General features: G+C 38.7%; 2 protein-coding genes across 2 annotated transcripts; one reads left to right on the forward strand and one right to left on the reverse strand.

The window, feature by feature from the left end:
- Nucleotides 1–321: 321 nt before the first annotated feature.
- On the reverse strand, nucleotides 322–8,547 carry sfxn4 (sideroflexin 4). The gene is made up of 14 exons (XM_041789490.1): nucleotides 8,386–8,547; nucleotides 8,201–8,266; nucleotides 8,053–8,115; nucleotides 7,921–7,947; nucleotides 6,890–6,944; nucleotides 6,474–6,499; nucleotides 4,749–4,802; nucleotides 4,593–4,655; nucleotides 4,398–4,466; nucleotides 4,197–4,287; nucleotides 950–1,065; nucleotides 787–872; nucleotides 583–700; nucleotides 322–509 (listed from the first exon to the last, which is right to left on the reverse strand). The coding sequence occupies exons 1-14, from the start codon at nucleotides 8,422–8,424 to the stop codon at nucleotides 432–434; spliced, it is 951 nt and encodes a 316-aa protein (XP_041645424.1). The 5' UTR covers nucleotides 8,425–8,547; the 3' UTR covers nucleotides 322–431.
- Nucleotides 8,548–10,117: 1,570 nt separating this feature from the next.
- Nucleotides 10,118–15,784, forward strand: prdx3 (peroxiredoxin 3). Its single transcript, XM_041790050.1, has 7 exons — nucleotides 10,118–10,185; nucleotides 11,829–11,919; nucleotides 12,060–12,201; nucleotides 12,287–12,422; nucleotides 12,582–12,685; nucleotides 15,286–15,451; nucleotides 15,614–15,784. Exons 1-7 carry the CDS (start codon nucleotides 10,150–10,152, stop codon nucleotides 15,662–15,664), a joined length of 726 nt encoding a protein of 241 aa, XP_041645984.1. The 5' UTR covers nucleotides 10,118–10,149; the 3' UTR covers nucleotides 15,665–15,784.
- The last annotated feature ends 214 nt before the right edge of the window (nucleotides 15,785–15,998 follow it).

Below are 15,998 nucleotides of genomic sequence, written 5' to 3' on the forward strand. Positions count from 1 at the left end.
ATGAAGCTTTCAATAAACTCATTTTAAAGGTCAAAGGATCCTCATGAATCTCAAACAGATGAAAATTAGCGACTGGTGCCTTTATGTCAACATTGATCTTTTTCTTTGTGTTTAATGTGTCGAATGTGCATCACGGTTCAGCCATTTTTTCAACCACATTGACAAAGGTTTTTGTTTTACTTTGTCAGATAAGACACCAAGTGCAATACATAAAAATCCTCATGTAACTTTAAATCTAAAGGTATTTTCATGACTTGATGTAAGATTTCCTAAAAATAAATGTATCTTCTATTCAAACTAATAAATATTACTAAGAAAGTCTGTTTTGCTGAATTTTAATTTCACAAAGAAGAATATTTTGCATGAAAAGTGGGAGAGAGGCTGTTGCATACTCGTGCATTTCCAGTTGGATATCCAGTAAAGGCTACTCTTCAGAGTCCTCTGTGGTAGTATAAATGTCCGTTGACTGCTGTAGCCCTCAGGTCCTCTTCCACATTCTCTTTACTTATCTGTTAAAAAGGTTTGTGGTCAGTCAGGCTTGTTAAAGGAAAAACTGAAGAGAAGAGGCGGAATGAGTCTTACCATTCCCACTTGTGGAAACAGACTAAAAGAAGTGGGAATCATCAAGCCCAGAACGACTGCAGCACTTAGAAAGTGAAACGGACCCACCAGCAGCGAGTTCCTCTGGAAAAGTTGTGTTCTGTTATAAAGAACAAAACAAAAATTATTTGACAAAGTTTAACTATTTCCTCCCAGGTAACGAGAACTCAGTTTAACGTGACTCACCTTTTTAAAAGCAGGACCAGAAGGTTAGGAACAGCAGCTGTAGTGCCCATCAGAGCTGCTCGTGACAATGCCGTTTCCCTCACAGCCTGAGCAACAAGAAAACAAATTTATACTCCTGTTTTCAACGACGAGACTGAATGTTGTTGTATCAGACTCTTTTGACCTTTTGTCCGGCTGTTTTTGAGAAGCCAACAGGATTTCCATCAGAATCAAACACCTGGATCCCGGATTTGGACTCCTTACTTCTGATAGATAACACATTGTAGAAGGCCAAAGCAGCTGCAGAGTTACAGAACACGTCAGTTTCCAAAGTCCAACCTTGATCCACATCAGCTGACTTTCTAATGAGGGCAGTTTGGCTCTTTTGGTGAACCAAATCATTTAGTTTGGCTCAGTAACCAAAGTCTGCTCTTTCTGCTCCAAATCGGCTCTTCATAAGTTTCATTTTGACTTTTTAAATCAGCCAAACTTAACAATGTTTGACCTGTGATTAATAATGAGTGCCTTAGTGCTGAGGGCATGTCTGTTAATGGATCATTATTAGAGCTGAGCTTTTTAGCTATTTCTAACGAATGTAAAGCTGAAAAACAACCACCCAAACCTTAAACTTTCATCAAATTCATAATTTATAACCTTATTTTCTGAGCAAAAGAACACGGCCTCCAATTCTTTAGGGAGCAGTGAATAATGAGCCAAAATGCTACAGGCACTCTGAGTGTGAAATGTTGCTCCATGTTCTTGACATTCGGGAACTTTTGGAGCTTCTAAGCTACAGTGAGGACTGGTTAGATATTAAAATGCATTAACTTCTTGTAGCACTGAAGCGATCTGTAGATCTTTTTGGGTGTAATGTGTTTGGATTGAATATTTATATGGTCTGAGACTGTCAAGATTAATCAGCATATATTAACTAAGACCATGGCAAAACTTTACTTAAATAGTTCATACAAATGTCTTTTGGTATAATAAACATTTGTATAGAACCCTATTTTCTTTGGGTTTTTGTCTATTAAACAAAACTGATGTTGACTTTTAATTACTGTGGGTCTGGGGGCTCAGCTTTTCTTAGATATAAGTAGGGGGACTCCAGGAAAAAAGGTTGGGAACCACTGGTTTAAGGGCTCAGAAGCACAAGAAATGCAACTTTCAAGCTCTATATGCCTATTGCTATAATACTTACAAACAGCAGTTTAATTAAAAAAATAAAGGGGGATGAGGATTAAACACACGTGCAGCATGGGCGGACTGACAGACTTTCTTCAGGAACTTAAACGTTAGTGCTGACATCTGTTTATGTTGAACTGAGTTAACTTTAAACAGTTAACAAAGATGCTAACTCTTATAACAGTTAACTGATTGACTGTCAGTGAACTTGTGTTTTAGGTTAACTGACTGGTGTGCATGCACTGCTGAAATCATTTATGATTACACATAACTGTTTAATTCCCAGAATAACATTATTTATGTGATTGGTACAAAACATTAGAGCAGCAGGTGTGCTAGATCCTAGAGGGGGCCAGCTGTCACCGTCATAATCCTTAATACAAGCAATGCAATAATATAAATAAACTTAGCATAAAAAGTAAGGAAGTGTGTGTTTGGTCAATGATTTCTTTGTTGTAATGAGGCTTCTTGGCAATGAATCTTATACAGTTGGAAAGCCTGTTTCCATTTTAAATGGAACCACATTTGTGAGGGGCATGCATCTTTGGGATGAGCAGCAGAGCTGAGTATGTGGGTTGCACCCATGAAAAATGTTCTAAATCTTCCCTGCCAAAGTCAAACAGCTTGTTCTGCTACTGACTCTTGGTTTGAGCTTTTGGTACCTCCAGGTACCGTCGGGTGCCTGACTGGCAGCTGTTTTGTTCAGTGATGAGTCCAGATTCAGCAGGTGGATCATTAGGTCAAAGTGTGAAGATGCAGAGAACGCTACGCTGGTTGCTGCACTGATAGAGTAACATCTTACCATGGAGGAGGTGTGATGGTGTGGGGCGGCATCTTCCTCTTTGGAAAAACAAGGCTGCCACCATTGGAGGAAATCTCAACGCAGAGAGACATGGAGATGAGATTCTGAAACCAGTAGCAATCCCACATCTCCAAACAAAGTCTGGGTTTAAACTCTATCCTCCAAGATAAAGTAGCTGGCTCCCACAGAGCGGGGTTTATCAGAGACTACCTCCAGAATTCAGGAGTGGAGAGGATGGAATGGCCTGCCAGCATTCCTGACCTCAACCCCACTGAACCACTGAACCACTGATTCATCAGCTTGGGCGTGCTGTTGGTGCCAGAGTGACCAACACAACCACGCTGGCTGACTGGAGACTAATGCTGGTTGAAGAATGGGATGCCATCCCACAGCAATGTGTGACCAGGCTGGTGACCAGCATGAGGAGGAGGAGCCAGGCTGGTGACCAGCATGAGGGGGAGGAGCCAGGCTGGTGACCAGCATGAGGGGGAGGAGCCAGGCTGGTGACCAGCATGAGGAGGAGGAGCCAGGCTGGTGACCAGCATGAGGGGGAGGAGCCAGGCTGGTGACCAGCATGAGGGGGAGGAGCCAGGCTGGTACCAGCATGAGGAGGAGGAGCCAGGCTGGTGTGGCTGTGTCTGGTTCTTTCACACACTTCTGAGGCTCCTGTTTGTTAAACTGATAAATTTTAAGTTGCCAATCTGTCTTGTTCTTTCAGACTGCAATCATCCAACCCACCAAACACCACCCAACGACAGTCAACAGCAGAATCAGCTGTTTGGGATTCAAATGCATGTTCCTGACAAATGTGGCTCCATTCAAAAAATAAATAAACTGGCCTTCTAACAGTATATGATTTATTGGAAAGAAGCATTGTTACAACAAAGAAATACTCTACCAAACACACATTTCCTTACTTTTTGTGCTAGGTTTATTTGAACTTAAATACTCACTGAAATTTGCAACAAAAAGTCCATACTCTAGAGATTCTTGCTAAAGTCAGATTCAGACAGTTTCACAAGATTATTCCTCTTTTATGAATATGGAAAGTGTTTCTGTCTTTTGTATGTCTGGATTGTTAAAATGTAAAAGCTGCAGAGTTGTCTTGCAACACACAACCTTAACAACTAGACTAGTGATGTGAAAAACAACTGTGAGAACACTAGTAGGTGCATGTATGATTTTCCATTCCTAAAGAAAGCAGACACATGTCTGTTAATGAAGGAAGGAGCACTTTTAAAGCATCAGGCACACATATTAAGATGAATAAATCAGATTAAGGAAAGGGGCTACGCTGTTTTTGTGGGCCAGCCTGCTAACTATCAACAGAAAAAATGGACATGAGCTAAAGATTTTTTGGCCAGGAGGACATGTGTATCTGCTATTTGAAATGCAGAATTAAATACTATTATTTCAGGACTATTATACAGAGGAAGAGCCTTACCTGACAGTGGGACTGGGAATATTGATCTAAAGAACGTTTGGACTGGTGCACTTGTGATATTAAGTCTGTTGATGAAAATTTGAGGGAGTGCCTGAGAAATAGAAAATAGAAATACAAACAAACAGTAGTGTATTAAGTTAAAATATTTCATACAACTTTAAAAGAGTTCAGGTGTTACTCATATAATCAGGTTTTACAAACCCCAGCACATGTTGAAAAGGAAATTGTTCCAGCCATCAACAGAAGCTGCTTCTCAGAAGTCTTCTGTCTCTGGTAGTGAGACAAAGAGACAGATAAAGTAAAACAGATGAGGACTGAAGATTAAACAAGAGCAAAGAAACTTAAATGTTGATGAAGACAGAATCCCATCAAGTGTGAAATTAGTGAAAATATCACCTTTTCTGATGAAGAGTTTCTGTTTACATGGTTAAAGCCCACGCTGTAACTCTGCAGCAAAAACTGAAAGAGTAATTTTTCATCATTCATGTACCTGTGCGATGGCTACGAATTTCTTCAAATATTTTATAGCTATGATGACTGAGCTTTATTTACCTGCCAAAAGAGAGCTGGCAACACACCTCTGTGGGGCAAAATGCTGGCAATCACCTGAAAATGATACCGTTGTTTAACTATCAAATGTTCAACAATCAAACATAAAAATGATCAATGTTCACTCACCAGCCCATCCTTAGGTATACCTATTTAATGACTCATTAACACAAATATTCAATCAGCCAATTACATAGCAGTAACCAGCGTATGTAGGCGGAGCCATGGTCGAGATGAGCTGCAGAAATTTACACTGAGCATCACAATGGGAAATAGGGCTGAACAATTTGGGAAAATAATATAACTATATATACCGACTTTCAAAATAATAAGGGGTAATTTTTGTAAAGGTTCTGTCTGTCATATTACAGGCCAATTTAAGCAGCAGTTTGTACACCAAACTCTTGCTGAAGCCAGCTAGGAGAAGAGCAGAAACATCTTTTCAACCTAGAAAAGCTTTCAGTGCTGTTCAGTGCTTTTCCTTTAAAGGGATATTTCATGATTTTTGAAGTTGGGTGGTATGAGGTGCTACGCTATAGTAGTGGCATTAGCCTCCAGTGATTTCTGTGGAAGTTGATCCTGTGATTATTACGAGCTCAGAGAGATCCACATCATAGTGGCCGTAGATGAGGATGTTTTATCCTTGTAGTTTAACCAGTTTTACGTCAAAATGGGTCAAGAAAATATGTTGGCTCGCCTCGCCGAAAACATACAAAGCATTTCACCCAAAAAAAAAAAACTCCATGCCAGGCACTAATTTATGATGCAGCTTTCGGTATTTTGTCTCCTTCCGCCACGCACTGATATCCTCTGACCAGCTGTGTGGGTCTACGGGCTTCTACAGGAATAATAACACCACACCAAGCTAAAACAAAGATAATATGAGCGAGTTAGACTCAAGTGATGAAGATGCACTGTTTACTGTGGATATGGGAGGATATTTGTGAACTGGAGCTCACCGAAAAAGAACGTATACAGATGGAGTCAGCGGGCTGAAAGAGAGAGCAGAGAAATTTGATTTGAAAGTTTTGAGCAGGAGAGATCCGAGCATCGGTTTGCATTTTCCACACCTATACCACAAGGTAACTCAAAATCGCTCATATTATTTTTGTTTTAGCTCGATGTGGTGTTACCATCCCTGTAGAAGCCTGCAGACCCACACAGCTGATCAGAGGATATCAGTATGCAGCGGAAGGAGACAAAATGACGAAATCTACTATCGTAAATTAGTGCCTGACACAGAGGGGTTTTTTGAAGAGAAATGAATAACCATAAAGGCAAATACATTAGGAAGAAAGTCAAATCATGAGTTTAAAAGGTCGAAATTTGTAATCATGAAATTTAAAGTCAAAATATGATTTACATTTTCAAATTGAGAATCTAAAAGGTCAAACTATAGGATTATGAAGTCATAGTTTGGAGTTAAAAATATGAGATAAATACAAAATCATGAGTTAAAAAGGCCAAACTATGAATTAAAAAATTAGAATTCTGAATTTCAAAGCTCAAAATATTATATAAAAAGTCAAAATGTTAAAGTCTTGAATTGTGTTGCAACTTTCAAATAATAGGGTCAGAATTTTAAAGTCTGCCAGACCGTCAACAACCATGACCCATAAATACATTCGGTTGCTGCCATGTGATTGGCTGATGTGACGTTTGCATTAATGAGCAGATAAACATGTTAAAGTGTGGTCAGTGAATGAAGTTATTTGATGACTCACATACCAGAGGTGCTGATGCTGGCAAAAATGCTGTTAAGAATGACAAAATTAAGGGCATCAGTATCTGTTCTTCATATCTTATGTTTTATTTATACTAGGGATGCGTCGGTTGAAACATCAGCATCAGACGATTTTACAAGCGGTGCATCTCTAAATGATAAACCATGAAACACCACACCATTTTTTTTTTCAAATACAACATCTAAAATGTTCATGTAATGTTGAGCATAAGACCAAATAACCACACGTGTAATCCAGGTTTAACATGATCTATAAAAGTTTTTTTTTTTAATTTTCATCTTAAAAATTTTTGAAGCTGTTGACAGGTTAACACGCTGGCTGATACTCCATGATAATAATGTATATGCTCTAAATCTATTATGACATATGGAATGACATAAAACCCTTGTTTGACTGTACCTGGAGGACGGAAAATCAACGGGAGGACATGTCCAGAATCAGCGTGGACAGAAGCCTGAAAACAGAGAGGTAAACAAGTCTTTTGAAAAAGAGCATCACAATGAGCATAACATATATGAACTTATCAAATCACAGCTGCTAGTAGATGAAAAATTTGACAATGAAGAGATTCAAGCTCCTGTGAGAAACTTTTGGTCTATCAGCACACTTCTAAAGCCTGCATCTCTGATGGTATGGGGTTGCATTAGTGCCCATGGCGTGGGCAGCTCACACATCTGGAAAGGAACTATCAATGCTGAAAAGTAGAGAGAGGTTTTAGATTAGAGCATCATATGCTCCCATTCAGACAGCGTCTCTGTCAGGGAAGGCCTTGTCTATTTCAGTAAACAAATGCTAACCACATACCACATCCATCACAACAGCATGGCTTCACAGGACAAGAGTCAGTATGTTGATCTGACCTGCCTGCAGTCCAGTCCTTTCACCGATAGAAAACATTTAGAGCATCATAAAATGAAAAATCCAGCAAAGAAGACCCAGGACTGTTGTGCAGCCAGAATACTACATCAGACAAAAATGGGACAACATTCCTCTCCCAAAACTCCAGAAACAGGTCACCTCACCTCCCAGACTGTTGTTAAAAAAAAAGGATGCTACACAATTGCTCCGTCCCTACGTTTTTGCGATGTGTTGCTGCCATCAAAGTCAAAATGAGCAAATATTTTTTCATGAAATGTTAAAATGTCTCAGTTTCAACATCTGATATGTTGTTTATGTTCTTATTGTGAATAAAATTTGAGTTTATGAGATTTGAAAATCGTTGCGTTCGTATTTTATTTACATTTTAAACAAGAGTCACAACTTTCTGGGGAATTTTAATTGCATAACTCTCAGACAGTGCTTCATAACCAGCTAAGAATTCATCACAGGAGCTTAAACAAACTAGTAGATATTTAGTTATTTAATTTCTTTAGTTTATTATCATTTATTTAGTTAGATGCACTGAGGAATTTTGTGTCCTGCATGCTTACAAGTGAGAGGTTCAGCACATGTCCTTCCTAGAGAAGGAAACAGAAGAAAGATGGCTTTAAATCTGTCAGGTTTAAGTAGCTTATGGTAAAATTTATATTATATTATATATATATATATATATGTACACATACATTAACTGTTACATTGTGTTTTTGTTGCTTTTCAAGACGAGTGTGGGCCTTCTGTATTTCAGCCTGAGGAGGAAGATGACGGTTATTTATTTTAAATCTTTTCTTAAATCATCTCACTTATTAGATCACTGTAGAGGCTGCATCTCACATCAGAGGCCAGCAGGAATCTTGGATCAAGGAGATCAACCCAGATCCGCAGTCGACTGACGAAAGACTGCAAAACAAATAAAATGTGACATTAAAATCGTATGTAAAGAGAACGGGGTGTGAGCACAGCCTAATAACTGCATGATGGTGATGGTGAGCTCCACGTTGAAACTGCTGTGCGCTTACCTGCCCTTCATTTTTCCAGTATAACAGGTTAGGATCCATCAGGACGACCACTGCATGACCGTAAGTCTCATTAATAACAACAACCGTTTAACAACGGTACCACAGAAACTCATAAATAAACCTGAGCTTGAGGTCAAATCTCATTTAGAAACTGTACTTCCGTCTAACACCACGTGTTCAGGTATGGGCGGGGATTATGGTGCCTTTTAGGACACGGAAAATATGGGAGATATTATTTTCGAGTTGTGTTAAGCGATAAAGTGAGTGCAATGGCCGCGATTACATTAATACAAATATTTGTTGTGAAAACAATGGTCCACATGTCTTCAAAACAACAGGATTAATTTAAGGAAGTAAGTATCTGTTTATAAAAGTACAGTTATCCGAAAAGCAGGACAAAAAAATATCCGGATCATATTCTTTCCCACACCAACAATGAAACCAGAAGATGCTCTCGAATAATAATAAGAGCAGGTTAATGAGAATTTCTTATTTAAAACACAATAGGGCATACAACAGGGGTGGGAAACAGGCGGCCCGGGGGCCACATGCGCCCCAAAGTCAATTTCAATCACCAGAACATTATAATCATGAAGAAAACTGAAAACTAAAATCTGGCTTAAAAACAAGAACAAACAGTAGGCTACTAGTTTAGCTGTTTAAAGAAACGAATAGATATGATTGGCTGTAATTGTTTCTTTTTGTATGCATCAAATACACTTTTTTATAAAAGTATAAGATATTAAAATAACAAGTTGCCATACTATCATCCTTACTGCATTTGAAAGCAGCTCTAAACTGATTTAATTCTGTGTTTATCATGAAATTAATCATTTCTTTTTGCTCTTGAGATCCAAACAATAACTGTTGGTATAATGAATGATCAGGACAGCAACATAGTCTTCCTTTCATTGCATTATCTTTATCAGAATGGTTATACTGGGAATACCAACTGGCATTTGGCATTGAATGAATAAAATGAAGTGGTCCTGCTGGTGACCAAATTTGCATATCTCTGATACACAAGAATAGAATTAATATCAGACAATCCAAAAACATAAACACAGATAAATGAGATTATAATGAAATAGAGAATCAAAAGAGATGTAGGTATATTACTTTAAAATCATGATTAGAAACATGGTTTATGATGGCACATTATACCCACATAAAAATAAAGACTACTTTTTTTTTTTTTTTTTTACTTTCGATTGAGGATTTTTGTTTTTTTGGCAAAAAAAGAGGCATTTTTGAGATAATAAAGATGTATATTTACAAGAAATCAGACTCTAGATAATACAGATGGAAAAGGTTGGAAATTTATGATGGAAAACTTTAATTTTCAAGCTTTCAAAAGTCATAAATATCAATATTACAAATTAACCTGAATGTATAAGTCTGACCACATGTTAGACTAATCCATTCAGTTTAGATTTTCTGATATAGTCCAGATGACCGGAGAAATAGAATTATAATTTTGAAATCGTAAATCAACAACTCTTTAAAGTCAAAGAGTTGGATTTTAATTTTTCAACTTTATAAACTCAAAAGGTCAAAGTTTTGGTTCACATACATTTGTAGAAAAAATCTATTTCTTTCCATCTAAATTTGCAGCTTTTTAAACTAAAGAAGTTTGAGTAAAATGTAACAACATTTCTGACCAACATACTAGAGTAAAAGATCATGTTCAAGAAAGCCAAGGCAGTTTTAGGGCACGTGAACGTTTAAGACCTGCGTAACCGCCCTCCTCTGACATAATCCAAAATGGCGGCCACCATTGGAAGACTCCTCAGGACCTCTGTAAGTGCAACTTGCAATATTAAGTTTAACGTTAAATTACCAATCGAAATTCGTTCGTCTTATATGATAATTTTCTAAATACTCGGTTATCCTTTTTGCTGGCTGCACACAAACGTGCCATCTTTGTCCTGAAGGCCTGTCATGCCGTGTGTCGCACATTTTCAACCAAAGGACTGACAGTGGTGGCAACCCTCTGGTCCGCGGCCTCTCTTCGAGACACCGTGGTTGACACGAGGAAATGTTGAATGCAGTTATGTTTTAGAAATATTCAGGAAACTAAGGGAGGATTTACCTTTGAACATCTTAAATGTTGACAGAAACATTTTTGAAAATAGTTTGGTCTACAGAAATGTTCTGTAAACTTTAGATTTGCAGCATGTAATTATTCATTATTGGGAACTTATGTAGCCTAGTAAGTATAGTGACAGCACAAATTATCATAGTTATTTTATTATTATTATTATTGGGCTGATATTTGGGGTTGCATGATATCGACAGATATATGATGTCTTCTGATTTTTAAAACTGATATCTTGGCTGTAAAACTCTGCCTATATCAGCTCTCCATATTGGCCCAATTAACAAACAAGTTTGAGGAGTTTTTAACTGGACCAACAGACTTACATCATCTTAAGTCTTTCTCTTTATTCATCATCATTCTTTAACCTTTAAAACGTATTTTAAGGACTGAAATTTATTAATTTGTTCATCTTAAAACTGTTCAATTTAAGGACTAAAGTTTAAGCCTGAACTACATTGAAATGAGTGCTGAACTACTCACATTATAATGTCGTGCTGTGCAGTGACATAACCACATTTAAGGCTGTAAGTATTTTTGTATTGGGTCGACTGATATGGTTTTTTCAGGGCTGATATTGAGATTATTAGCAGTGCTTGAGAGATAACTGACATTTAGAACCAACATGCATTTGTTATGACAAACAAACTGACTTAATATGACAAAAGTAAAGCTGCATGTTTAAAAAGAAACCGCACAGGAAGTGCCATACACACTCTGTTTCAGTGCCATGAGGTGAGTCTGAGAGTGAAAACAGCCAGAGGGGAAGACACACCTTGCAGTGGAGCCAGACAAGGTTAATTACTGTGGATCTGCAAACTGTGGGATATTTTGTGAAATTTGTGAGGAATGGAATAAATCTACATTATTTTTAGAATTTTCATTTTGCACCAGACTGGCCAACTTAAGACTGCTATTGTGCAATTTTACAATGTGTATTCTGTTGTCAGTTAAAGCCCGCAGTCTTGCAGTGATAACAGCACATTTCTAGCAGACAGAGCTGCAGAAGTGGAGATAAGGTTTACCGGCTTTACAGTTATTAATACAGCTGCAGTAGAAAATAACAGGCATAAATGATAGAATTAATGACGGCTGGTATAATCATAGTGTTGTAACTCTGTACATAACTTAAGCCCTAGTTTTCTCCTTGACAGCAGTATTTGGACATCATCTTATTTGTGACATGTCTTGTGAGTTGTGACCCATTATCAGCACCTTTCATGTGCAAGCATAACGCCATAAAGTATGCTGTATACTTTCATGTGCATACAACATGCTGAAAGACTTTGAACAGTGCAAAGTCTGTCATTATTCATGTAATTTTCTTTCCTGTTTCCTTTAAAAGACAAGGGTTGCAACAGCCTGTCACCATGGACTATCTGGGTCAGCAAGAACTCTCATCAGTCCTGCACTTCAAAAAGCTGCTTTCTCTACCTGTATGTCTACAAACATTTCTAAATTCATCCTGACCAGATGAACAGTTTAAATTATCTTTTAAAGTTTAAAAAGGTCATGTTTATATTTTTTCCAGGAAGTATAAGGAATAATCATATTGTATTTTCCTTGAATGTGTCAGGCACATCCAAATGGGCCGCTGCTGTCACCCAGCCTGCTCCAGACTTTAAGGCCACAGCAGTCCTCAACGGGGAGTTCAAGGAGATGAGCCTAGCTGATTTCAGGGGAAAATACCTGGTCCTCTTCTTCTACCCGCTGGATTTGTAAGTGTTTCTGACGTTGTCCAGTGAATAACAACAGTTTCACGTCAAGAATGATCTTCAGTTTTCTCTGTTTGTCGTTTTGCAGCACCTTTGTGTGTCCAACAGAAATCATCTCATTCAGTGACAAGGCCAATGAGTTTCATGATGTGAACTGTGAGGTGGTCGGTGTCTCTGTTGACTCTCACTTCACCCACCTTGCATGGACCAACACCCCTCGCAAGGTACTTTTCCATTCATCCTCTGCTCTCTGGCATGAGTTACAACAACTCTTGTGTGTTTAAAATACTTTAGATTGCTGAAAAGATATGAAATTAATAGAGTCTTTCAGCTGCAGTGTTTGCATCTGTGCTAGTCTAACAGGAACTATTTTCATGTATCAGACTGGAGGTTTGGGGAAAATCCATATCCCTCTGCTGGCAGATCTCAACAAGCAGATCTCCAGAGACTATGGGGTGCTGCTGGAGGGTCCAGGCATCGCCCTGAGGTGGGTAATCTCTGAGCTTTTTAGGAGAAATCTGATATTAACTACCAAAGCATGACATGAAAATATCACTATTTTTAAAATATATACAGTACTATGCAGAAGTTCTGGGCATGTAGAGCGCTAACGGTTCTTCACAGGATGTTCCACAACCCCGGGCTGAAGAGAGGAGGGAGGGTGGCCAGAGTCAGTGTCGACACATTTGACACGTACGTGTGTCGCTCAGCAGCCAAGGTCGAGCTTAACCGCATTTCTCTTGTCTGGGCCTTTGCGCCCCTGGTAAAACTCCCAGCAACCACCAATAGTTTTCAGGTGCTTAGAACATACACACGACAACCAGGGGGGTTATGGCAACCCTCCTACCCGCCCTAACAGTACCCTAGGCTATGTTTAAGCACCACATCTACCCATAACTCTGCCCTGAAGCTGTGGTTTTTGTTTTGTTTTCATCAGATTATTTTCCCATGCCCTTAGTGATGTACAAAGACATCATGAGCATAACCTGGGTTGTGTCAATCCTCCTTCTGCTTGATGGGGCCCTCAGGTGGGCGTACACGCCTTACTTCAGCCTCAAATTTTGGCCCAAACATGCTTAAAACTTCTGCACAGTACTGTATATTTATTATCATTTTTGCCTTTATTAGAGAAATAGGACAGTGGATAGAACCAGAAACTGGGATGAGACAGTGGGAATGACATGCAATGAAAGAGCCACTTGAATGGATTTGAGCCTAAAAGCTAGGACGCCAAAAACAGAATGCAATGAATGTACATCTCAAAAACCCATTTTTATTTACAATAGAACATAAACGACATATCGGGTGTTGAAACGGAGACATCTTACCATTTCATGAGCTCATTTTGACTTTGTTGGTACGTCCATGTTTACCATTGTTTTGCATCTCCTCTTCTTTTAACAACAGCCTGTAAATGTCTGAGTAGTGAGGAGACAGTTGCCGGAGTTTTGGGAGGGGAATGTTGTCCCATTCTTTTCTGCTGTAGGATTCTAGCTGTGAAGCCATGATGTTGTGATGGATGCAGTATGTGGTTTAGCATCATCTTGCTGAAATAGTCAAGACCTTCCCTGAAAGAGACGTTGTCTGGATGGGAGCATATGTTGCTCTAAAACCTCTCTACTTTTCAGCATTGATAGTTCCTTTCCAGATGTGTAAGCTGCCCACACACTAATGCAGGGGTGTCAAACTTAATCACAGCAGGGGCCGGTGTCTGGTCTAACCTGAGAGCCTAAAGGGGCCAACATTTAACCATAAACTGCCAACCTCATTTTAACCAGTAATGAAATATAAAAAAGCACTGGTTATAAATCCTTTTGAATTTAAAAAAAAGTCAAGAAAATAAGTTTAAAACTCAAGAAAATAATTTTAAAAAGTGGGATAAAAGCTCAAAAAACAAAATTAAAATGGAAAAATTAGGTTCTAAAATGAAAACGCATGAGAAAGAATGTCAAATTCATGAGCTTGATGAGTTAAAAATGCCAGATAAAATTTAGAATCATGAGTTTAAAAATCAAAATATGAGCTAAGATGTTAAATTGTGAGTCTAAAGGGTAAAAATGTGGGATAACAGCTAGAGTTAGGGGTTAAAATGGTCAAAATGTGAGGAAAAATTGAAACGGAGAGTTAAAAAGGTCAAAATAAGATAAAAAGTAAAATTATGAATTAAAAATGATCAAAGTACATAATAAAAAGTCTAAATCACAAGTTTAAGTCATAATTTTGAGATGCAAAATTGGAAACGTGAACTGAAAACACAAATTTTCTTTTCCAACATTCCTGCTTTTCACTTTTTACTTTTTCAGTTTTTGATGACTTTAACAAGGATGTTCTAAATAATCAAGGTTAGGTTTACATTTTTATACTGGAGAAAATCCACAGACCTCATACTGGAGGGCCAGTTATAACTGAAATATGCGAAGATCTCACAGGCTGGATATTACTGTTCCAGGGGCCACATTTGGCCCCTGGGCCTTGAGTTGACACCCCTGCACTAATGCCACCACATACACTGATAACAAGCTGGGTGGTCCCTCTCCTCTTTAGTCCACAGGACATGGTGTGTGTGGTTTCCAGAAAGATTTTGACATGTTGATGCCACAGAATGGTTTTCCATTTCACCTCAGTCCATGTTAAATGAGCTTTAGCCGAGAGAAGACTGATCACGTTCTCATATGGCTCCTCTAATGCATGATCCAGCTTTAACTGTCATTTGTGGATGGCACGGCCAACTACGTTGACAGAAAATGATTTCTGGAAGTGTTCCTGAGCCCATGCAGTGACTTCCAGCACAGGATCGTGCCTGTTTTTAATGCAGTGCTGCTGGAGGGCCTAAAGATCTAGTGCCTTTGAGATTAACCCTTAGAAGCATTAGCTTGTCATACAGCTGTTAACAGCAGTATATAGGGAACTTTTTAGGATACTTTTACTTGTATTAGTGAGGATACAACTGCTGTTAATGTTTCCCTCCACATAGCTGGCGCTCTGATTTCTGTGATGCTGAACTTCCTCGTCTGTGTCTTTAGGCAGAGAACACAAACAGTTAAGTTATTGATGACACACTCTATGTCACTTATTTTTACCATCCAGGGGCCTGTTCATTATTGATCCACACGGTGTGGTGAAGCACATGAGTGTGAATGACCTTCCTGTGGGCCGCTGTGTAGAGGAGACGCTACGTTTGGTCAAAGCGTTTCAGTTTGTGGAAACCCACGGTGAAGTATGTCCAGCCAGCTGGACCCCAGACTCTCCAACGGTGAGTTCTTTCGAAGCTCAAACCTTTTTACTACCTGTAAACCTTTTTACCTTTTACACTAGCAGTGTCTATGTTTAGCATCATTTACAGTGCGTCTTACATAGGATGACAAGAGTTGAAAGATATTTGTGGTAATTTTTGTCTCTTTCTTGTCTCTTTCAGATCAAACCAACCCCAGAAGGTTCAAAGGAGTACTTTGAAAAAGTCAACTAAGAAGTCACAGATTACAGCTCCAAGCTAATGGCACAAACCCGAGTACACTTTGTTCACAGGTCAAGATGTGTGTAGTCATGTGGCAGAATACACTAATAAATCTGTTCTTTATAAAAAATATATTTTTGTTTTGATTCATGTGCAAGATTTTGACATAGAGGTCCATATTTTAGGAATAAATAAATGCTTAAGGAACTGAAAATTCACTTATTGCCTTTTTGAACTCAAACTGGTTTCTGCTCGGCTGCATGGTGGCGCAGGGGTTAGCGCTGTTGCCACATGGCAAGAAGGTGGCTGGTCCACTTCTCTCTGGGTACTCCGGCTTCCAAAGACA

Source organism: Cheilinus undulatus, linkage group 6 (assembly GCF_018320785.1).
Source record: "Cheilinus undulatus linkage group 6, ASM1832078v1, whole genome shotgun sequence".
Lineage (NCBI taxonomy): Eukaryota > Metazoa > Chordata > Actinopteri > Labriformes > Labridae > Cheilinus > Cheilinus undulatus.